This window comes from Psammomys obesus, unplaced genomic scaffold (assembly GCF_907164565.1).
Source record: "Psammomys obesus unplaced genomic scaffold, mPsaObe1.curated_primary_1811, whole genome shotgun sequence".
Lineage (NCBI taxonomy): Eukaryota > Metazoa > Chordata > Mammalia > Rodentia > Muridae > Psammomys > Psammomys obesus.
This window is the reverse complement of record NW_026596051.1, coordinates 35,074,068-35,083,776: the sequence shown is the minus strand read 5'-3', so window position 1 is coordinate 35,083,776 and position 9,709 is coordinate 35,074,068. Positions and strand designations below refer to the sequence as shown.

Here is a 9,709-nt window from a genome sequence, read left to right as displayed (position 1 = left end):
TCTGGGTGACTTGGAACTGAGCTTAGAGGCTGCTTTTGTGACCGCTCACATGCCAGCCACCCACTTTAACTCTTTCTACTACAGGTTGAAGAACCAGTGAGTCACAGCCAAGTGGACCGGCCAATGGTTCTGTAAAAGGAGAGACCTGACTAGTTCCACCAATAGCTCCTGACCGCTGCAGACACACTAACACTAAATTCTATTTACTAAAATTAACCTGTGAGCATTTCAATGTGAACTCAAGCCAAAACACCACCAACAAAACAAACTCAACTTCCTGTATGTAAGCAGCTGCTATTTTCTAAGAGTAACAGAAAATTCTGAAGAAGAACTTACCCCTGTTACTCGGGCAATTTTGAACATCCCGTAAGCATAAAGCTCAATAAATCCAGAGCTTCCTCCAAGGACCAGGATGTTCAGCCTAATTGAGAACAATGCAACAAGCTGAGGAGGACCAACAGCAGCTCTGGCTACATTAAACCAAGGCAGGACTGCTAATCTACTCTTTCAGCTACACTACACACAGCTCTGCCTGCAGCAAGCCCACTACTGCTAAAACCTGTTATTTTTTTTTCCAAAAGAACAACAAAATTCTGCTTACAATAAAATTACACGGCATCAACTGTACTTATGCACAATCACTAACAAAATGATCCTTTTCCCAGATAATACACAGTACCATCAGGTCTGTCACGAAGGTAATGAAAACAAAAACATTAAATAGGCTTTAAAAACTTGGAAAACTTAAATCTAGAAACTCTAGTACTTCTATCTTCTTTTTTTTTCTTTTTTTAAATTTTTTATTAATTACACTTTATTCATTTTGTATCCCCCCATAAGCCCCTCCCTCCTCCCCACCCGATCCCACCCTCCCTCCCCTTTCTGCATGCATGCCACTCCCCAAGTCCACTGATAGGGAAGGTTCTCCTCTCCTTTCTGATCTTAGTCTATCAGTTCTCATCAAAAGTGGCTGCATTGTCCTCTACCGTGGCCTGGTAAGGCTGCTCCCCCCTCAAGGGGAGGTGATCAAAGAGCAGGCCAATCAGATTATGTCAGAGGCAGTCCCTCTTCCCATTACTGTGGAACCCACTTGGACACTGAACTGCCATGGGCTACACCTGTGCAGGGGTTCTAGGTTATCTCCATGAATGGTCCTTGGTTGGAGAGTGAATCTCTGGGAAGTTCCCTGTGTTCAAATTATCTTGTTCTGTTGCTCTGCTTCTGGAGTTCCCGTCCCCTCCAGCTCTTACTATTTCCCACTTCTTACATAAAATAGGCTTTAAAAACTTGGAAAACTTAAATCTAGAAACTCTAGTACTTCTATCTTCTTAAGATATACTATAATATTACTAAAATTTAGAAAAATCAATGGCCACACAACAGACACTTCCATCTGTGTGCTACTAAGGAACTTCAATGTCAACAGTGAAGTAACATGATGAAGAATCAACTGGCTCAGATGTGAAAACATCACCTTCCAGAAATCAAATAAGGTATCTGTAAGATTTACCTGACATCTCCCAAGAGCTTGATAATTTCATCAGAATTTTCTTCACTAAAATAAAAACATAAATTGGGTCATCCTTCAATATTATCTTTCAAATAATAAAAGACCACCTTGTTTGAAAATAAGAAAGGTATTCTTACCTAAATATTTTCGAGGTGTTGCTGTAACTAGGAGAAAACAGAGATAAAATATACTCTTGAGAAACACATGGGAACCTGGTACCTTGTTAAAAGCAAAAGAGAAATTGACAAGGTTCATTCCAAAGACATAAAACTGATACATACTTTTTTGGCAACGTGGGCAGCTTAGGCAAGAGAAGATTGGATTCATCCTCAGCATTATAAAATGATGTTAAGACACTGAAAGGGAGAGGGAGCCAAGCGTTACACAACAGCAGTGATTCTATTCCTCTTTCCATTACAAATGCAATTAAAGGATTCCTAGTTTTTTAACTTTAGCACATAGATACAAGCAAAAAATATTTCACCCTTGTAAAACAAACATTGTCAACAATCCCATATGAGAACATAAAGGGGAATTTGGTTTTTGGTTTGTTTTGCTTTCAAAACAAACTGACAAACTGGCCTAGTCACTTTACATATTGAGAAATATTAATGTTTTTGTCAGCATATGAAATATATTAATATGTACTCAATATTGAGATAGACTAAGAACTTATGATTTCTGTATTCTCATCTAAGAAACCACAGTAAACAAAGTACTAAGAGTAATTTAAAGCAACTGAGATTATTGTATTATTTAATAACTGGTTCTACGGCTTAGGCAGATTTAGGGATGTGATAGCCTTCTGGGTATATGAAACTACACCATTGATTCTGAAATACTCTAATTTTTTTTTTATTCTTTTGGATTTATTTATGTGTATCTATGTTCTGCCTGCATGAATATATGTACAAAACATTGTGTGCATGATGCCTGAGGAGGCCAGAAGAATTAGGATTGGGAGTTGTAGAGGCTGTGAGCTGTCATGTAGGTGCTGGGAACCAAACTCAGATCTTCTGCAAGAGAAACAAGTGTTCTTAACTGCCGAGCCATCACTCCAGCTTCCAGAAACAGTATTCACAACTGGGATTATAGGTGTCTACTACAATGTATGCATCAGAAATATCATTTTTGCCTTCTGTTTCTCAACTCTACCTCCAAATACAGTTGGTAATAAATGCTTGAGAAAGTGAAAAAGTAGTGACTAGAAATCATGTTTTTCACCCTGGAACACACATGCTGCCTGAGAGACCCTAGAATACCCTGGAACATGTTTAAGCCTTTAGAAATGTGCTGCTTAAGTAGCAGTGACCTGGGCTGGGACTCAAATCACATGACTTACTGTGTTTCTCTCATCTTCTAGGAATAACTATATGCAATCCTTGGTTATTTGAAGATGGGTTAATTAATTTGGTTTAATTATTATGAACTTCAAACCCTGGACTAAATCTTTGTCACCTGTTTCTTTTAGGTGCCACTTAAAAAAGCTGTCGATTACCATTCATGATTTGTATCTTCATTTGACAGTAATTTTGTGAAGATGAGGAAGGAAACACTATTGGGAAAAAAGGAAGTCACATTTTCAAAAACTCCTGTCTCCAATATGAGCCAGTATCACTGGTGCTTTGCACCTTCCTCGCTGCAACCCAGGCATTCCTTTTCTACACAGAAGATGGAAAACCTCTTCCAGGAAATAAGGGAAGGGTCCAGCCCAAGGACACCGTGGGAGCTTGTCAGGCTGTCTGCTCCACTGAGCATTATTTATGCACCAAGAATATCCATTAACAAGGGACAAAGCACAAAACAGCACACACACAAATAATAAAAAAACCCAACTATTCCATCTTGACAATCTAAACTAAAAACTTCAACATGTACACACTCAAGACCAACACTCATCCCCACTGAATAGAAAGAAAATTTCAGGGGCAGCGCCTGTATATGTCTATAATCTCCAACTCTTGGAAGGCTGAGAGGCAGGAAGACCTCCAGTCTGAGGGTGGCCTAGCCACACAGCAAGGATGTGTCTGAGAAATGACATGAAAGCAAGCTCTGAAAACGTTCCAAGTTCCCCCGCCCGTGGTACTCTACCTGCTTTCCACAGTCACTTCCATCCAATGCATACAAGAGACTGGAGCCTCCACAGAAAAAGAGTGTAAGCTTTCAGGCTTTTCCACATCACACAAAATAATTTTCTTGGTATCAGCCAGAGCAAAGGCCAAAACTACAACAAAGTAAGAAAACAAAACAGACAAGCAAAAAGAATAAATCAGTGTAACATTTCAGAAAATTAAACAGGCATTTCACTTATTGTTCAGTTTTACTACTTCAAACATATTCTAAATACCTAAAAATTCTTCTTTGAGGGCCAGCAAATGGGCTCAGCAGGTGCAAAAGCTTGTCACTAGGCCTGAACACCGTGAGTTTAGTCCCCTGATTCAAGATATGTGCTATGGCACAGGCACTGCATGTACACCGGAAGTAAGTGCAACTAAACAACTTTATTTCAGCCTAGGAGCTTGTTTTGGGGGATTATAATTATGTAATTTCCCCTTCCCTTTTCCCCATCCAAGCCACCCCATATATCTGCCCTGCTCTCTTCAAAATTCATGGCCTTTTTTTATTAACTGTTGTTACATACATACAAAATCCTAATACGGAAATACAACCTGCTCAGTCTGCACAATGTTACTTGTCCATCTGTTTCAAGGCTGGCCCTTTGGGTTTGGATAACCAACAGTGTGCTCTTCCCTGGGGAAGACCAATTCTCTTCTCTCGCATTCTTAGTTGCCTGGAGTTCCTTGTGTGGCTCTGAGGCCTCCTAGGCTTTCCCCTGACCACATTAATATGTCTACTGTTGTCGTCTTCGGCTCCTGTTTAAAGCAGCCATGTTGGTGAAACTTTTATGGGTGTGTCTATTCCTCTAACTAATTTTGGGGGTTAGACTTAAGACAGGGTTTCTCTGTGTAGCCTTGGCCATCCTGCACTCACATTGTAGACCAGACTGGCCTCAAACTCACAGAGATCTGCCTGCCTCTGCCTCCTGAGTTCAGAGATTAAAGGCAAGCACCACCACCACCCAGCTTAAGTAGTATTTTAAAAAATAAAAAAGATCTTTGCATATAGTTATGTCTATTATTTAAGCTTATTGTCAAGTGTTCACACATGACCTGTTTATACAACCTTTCCACGTATTCTATTTATTAACTTACACAAAAAAAGTCTCTACACTGGGACCTTCCTTCAACAAGAAAATATCTAACAGTTCCTGGGAGATTATACCTTTATTACCAAAAAACATTGGTGAAACATACACAAGCCTACAAGACAGAAAGTGGCTCCACTTGCTGTTTTCTTGAAGTCCTCTTCTCTTTATTTTATCCCATGCTAAGAAGCAAATGACTGAATGCTACGCATCTTTGTCCTCTGAAATGTGGCTGACTTACCTAGTGTACTTCCTCTACGTAAGTCATTACCTTCCTACACACACAATTGCAGACCCTCAAAACAGAGCAGTGAGTTTCAGCTCATGCCCCTAAATGCAACTTTGCCTGGGGAAGGGCTAGACTGGACTGCTTTTTTTTTTTTTTTTTTTTTTTTTTTTTCTTTTATGGCTTTTTGTTCATTTTTGTTTTCTGTACTGGAAACTGAACCTATGGTCTTCTATACATCCTACTACTGAGCTATATCCCTCAGACTCACTCAGAGTCAGTAATCCTGCCTCAGTATTCCAAATACAAGACACCTGAAATGATTGCTTTCTAACAAAAACATGAAACATTCAGTTTATATGAGATACCCTCCCCCGCACCCCATCCCAAGACAGGGTTTCTTTGTGGAGCCTTGGCTGTCCTGGACTCACTTTTTAGACCAGGCTGGCCTTTAGACAGGTTAGCAATAAAGTGCCTAGCATGTAGGAGGTCTTGAGTTTAACCCTATGGGGGGAGGTGCAAATTCCTCTTCACATTTATTACTTTGAGTGCTCATGGGCACAAAGGTGTGCCATGGCGCATGTGTGACAGTCAAAGAATTAGGAGTCATTTCTCCTCCTTCACCATGTGCGTGCTGGAGCTCAAACTCAGGTTTTCAGGCTTGGCGGCAAGCACTATAACGTACACAGAGCCGCCCCACTCATCCACATTCCCCTGGTATTACAGGCTCTAGTCAATGTCTAAGAAAAAGAAGTGGAGAATGACTGTGAATGACTGAGGGATTTTAAAAGCATTCCTGGAAATTCTGTTTAGGAAGGAATCTAAGGAATTAATCACATAAAGCTCTCTCACACGCTCGGCATGCTCACATAATGCTTAGGAAAACCGAAACTGGCAATGAAATAAGCATCAGGACCAAAAGATGTAAATTCCAATATACAAACACAGTGGGTTAGTATCTGGTCATTTAACATGGCAAGCCTATTCATCCTGAGCCTGAACCAAACCTGTCAAAATAGTATGTATCAAATGAATTCAGATGGAAGTTCACAAACAGATATCTATGTACATATTTTATGGAGAAGTGTTGTCAAAGTTGTTCACCAAAACACAGTTATCTCTAGGGGATTATGTTTTCAAAGAAGTTTTAAGTACTTATTTATATTTATCAAAAAATTAAGCAGGAGGAAATATACATTTAACAAAGGCAATTTAACTTTTTTTCTAAAGTATCTTCAGGCTCGTTCAACCTTTTGACACAGTGATACAATGCTGTCAACGACAAAGTACACACTGGAGAACTGTGCAATCATATACAAATAAACAACAACAACAAAAACCTCTAGCAATGAACAAGCAACAAAAAAACCTAATGTTCTGAGCGTGTTAACAATTTTGACTTGGGTCACATTGTTATCCACGAGTTGACAAAACCCACACACACACACACACACACACACCCATGGGCGATGAATGATGAGAGCCACAGCAGGAGGAAAGAGCTGTGGGAACGGACAGTCACAGGGGATGGCCTCTCGGGTGTGGCAAACCTGCTCACATACAGAATCCTTATGAACCTCACATTAGCACTAAATGAATCTGGGGAAGAAAAAGGCTCTGATGGCACTGAATGGGGAGTGGTGAACCACCACAAGAGAGCAGAAAGAACAATGCCAAGTGTTCTGCAAATGTGTTAGATTTTGATTCTATCTGCCATGTAGCCAGAGTTCATTAAAGGGTTATCTTTGCCAACAACAGACTTTCATGAAAAATATTTTAAATATTCTGAAAAGAAAAAAAAATCTCAAACTAGTATTTATAATTCTAATATTGGGCCAGGTATGACAACCTGTCTTTAATCCCAGCGTTTGGGAGGCAGAAGCTGGTGGATCTCTGTAACTTCTACTCCAGCCTGGTTTACACAGTGAGTCCCAGGCCAGTCAGTGCTCTACAGTAAGACCTGTATAACAGAAGTAAAACCACAATTTTAAAATATACTAAAAAAAGTATTCTTTTTAAAAACAGGGTTTCTTTTTAGAATACACATTATGAAAATGAAAAATGTTTATAGCATTGTCATACGTTTGCCATCTGGTCTCCAGGCCAAACAGGTCACTTCTTTTCCTGTATTTTCATTTGGTGGAAAACTCCAAACTCGATGAAAACTTGCAAGTCGATGAAGTAAAACCTAAGACAAAAAGATATAATAGCAGAAAGCTGCAAACTCATTTTCGGAAATAAAATGAACCTAGATCAACAGGACAAAATTTTTAATTACTACATTTCAGTATTTAGCTATCCAAAGAACAGAACAACAGTATCCAAATGAATGTAAGATATTTTCAAAGAAATCAGTGAACTCAGAAGGCCCAACTTAGCCCTGCACCACAAACATTTTCTTATCTTTGTTTTTATTTATTTATTTTTTAATCTTTGTTTTTTAAGTATGTGTACAAGTATTTTGCCTGCATGTATATATTTGTACCGCATTGGGCAGCAGTCAGTGCCCAAGGAGGCCAGCAGAGGGCATCAGATCTCCGTGGAAGTGGAGTTACAGACAGCTACCAGGAGCAATGTGGGTGCCAGGAACCAAACCCAGGTCATCTATAAGAACAGCAAGTGCTCTTGATTGCTGAGCCTTGTCTCAGCTTCTTTCCTATCTTTTAAAGTTACTTTTTAGAAAAAGAAGCCTGTCCAAGACAACAACAAGAAAAGTAACACGAACGGCACCGAAAGCTGGCTGTGACATAGTAAAATAACAACAATAATACGGACTGCAATCTTAGCCCATGCTGGCAGCTCTGTCATTTTCTAGCCAGGGGTTCTAAACCATCAAACATCCTCCGTACCAACTGCACACGCACACAGTCCCAACTGGGCTTGACAATTCATTCTCCTAATCTGAGAGCCAACTTTGGGCAGAGTCTGAGGGTCTACTCGGATGTTGCGTCCCTGGCCAGATCAATTCACGGCGACTTGGGTGTGCAGAACTTTGAGGGAATTTGTTCTAGCAATACAGGAAATGGAACGGAAACCACGTTTGGCAGATACGGTCCTTTATATTTTCACTTTAAGTTATCAGGCACGCTGAGATGTTAGGGGCAGGGCAGACAGGTGATCCGCCATGTCTGCCGAAAGGGAAACTGAGGCTCGAGGGTCCCAACACAGGCAAGCCCTCACCCGCTCACTTACCTCGCCGGTGGTGTTGGCCAAAGCGATGAGGTCCCGCTTGGGTGACCAGACCAAGAAAACAATCTCCTGTGGCAGCTGCTTCTCTCCCACCACCCGAAAGGATGGGAAACAGGTCGGGAAGCGCAGCATGGGGGCAGGCTGCAACGATGCTCAGGTGAAGACCGCCGCGCACCCGACTACCAGCTTTGGCGCAGAGCCCTGCACGCAGCGGTACCTGCCAGGGTCGCGAACTCGGCCTGCTCTCTAGCCAGCCGCTCTCCCCGCCCTCTCCCTCCGCCTCCGAGCAAGCTTCCGGAGCCGACGTCCTCGCGAAAGGAAGTGAGTGGCTTCGGGGGCGGGGCGGGGCGGGGCGAGCGGCGCTTAGGGCGTGGTTAGGGTGTCGCTTAGGCGGAAAGCGCTCCGGGTCCCGAATGTCCCCTACTCCGGTTACCTCGGTGCCCAGCAAGCACAGAGCAATCATTCCAGTGTAAGTGCGGATCGGTGGGAACCCTTCCGTTTGCTCAGAAATTTGCTGCTGTGGAGACAGTCCCTTGATTGTCCCAAACCATACACTGGAACCTCCTTTGGCACTCTCTTGGTAGTTTTCAGCCCTGGCTGCACAGTAGCACAAAAAACAACAGCAAAACCCCTCCCTATCAGAAGCATTTTAACAAATTAAAAGAAAATTAACACTGGGTGGAAATGACCATTTAAAAACAAAACACTGAATAATTTCGATTTACAGACAAATATTAAAGTGCTCACACCCTCCCTGACAAGGGACCAGCAGTTTGATGTCTCACTCTATTTAAACGATCACTTAACAACTTGTCGCAAACCCCCCCACAGGGAGGAGGAACCAGGGTTTATCTATTCTATAGCTATCCAAGTATTGATTATGTGAGAAAATGCAGCCATGCACTACCCGGGCAACCCCGATAGTCAATACGCTATTCCGGGGGGCAGTTTTAAGTATAAAGCCCACACGGCACGATGGGAGAGCACCCTTCTTGGCACCCTTCTTGACGCAGAGGGCGTCACGATTGTACTACTTTATTTTTACTGTCTCGCCCACTACTTCACTTGCTGTTCCTGGAAGAAATCCAGAGACTAACTCATGTGATTCCAGTTTGAAGAAGTTCTAGCAAGCGGACTAGACTCACAGTATTTACATTTATAGGAAACATGCGCTTAGCAATATGATTATTGTTACATAGAAAACATAAGCAGCACACTGCACGGCAAGTAATACATGATAACTATTAGCATGACACATTTAGCTACCCTAAAGAAGTTCCAGATTTAGTAAGGAAAATGTTAGTATGAGGTTGCTCAAAATAATGAAAATAATGAAATCAAATGTCCAACCATAGGCGGTTTTTTAGACATGGTAAATCCATCCTGAAGAATTCCACTTCTGTGGACATTGACTTTCATATTTATGAAAAGGTATATAGATCACTAAATGGCATTTCCAATCATGGGGGGGGGTGTTTTGTTTTTTTAGGAGGTAGCTTTGGCATGTTTCCTATTTTTACTTGTCAAAGAATCTAAGTGAAAAATTAAGGAAGTTGGAACTGGCGTTCTTTGGGGTGTA

At 41.5% G+C, this 9,709-nt stretch overlaps 1 protein-coding gene across 2 annotated transcripts in view; it reads right to left on the bottom strand.

Moving 5' to 3' along the window:
• Positions 1-8,411, bottom strand: part of Anapc4 (anaphase promoting complex subunit 4) — a 31,022-nt gene extending 22,611 nt beyond the window's left edge. For both annotated transcript variants that reach the window (XM_055624114.1, XM_055624115.1), the window contains exons 1-7: positions 8,134-8,411; positions 7,024-7,129; positions 3,602-3,734; positions 1,792-1,866; positions 1,648-1,674; positions 1,511-1,555; positions 337-421 (exon numbers count right to left, since the gene is read on the bottom strand). In XM_055624114.1, coding sequence (XP_055480089.1) covers positions 337-421; positions 1,511-1,555; positions 1,648-1,674; positions 1,792-1,866; positions 3,602-3,734; positions 7,024-7,129; positions 8,134-8,262 — 600 coding nt within the window. In that variant the 5' untranslated portion in view covers positions 8,263-8,411. The remainder of the gene's footprint in view (positions 1-336; positions 422-1,510; positions 1,556-1,647; positions 1,675-1,791; positions 1,867-3,601; positions 3,735-7,023; positions 7,130-8,133) is intronic.
• Positions 8,412-9,709: the final 1,298 nt, after the last annotated feature.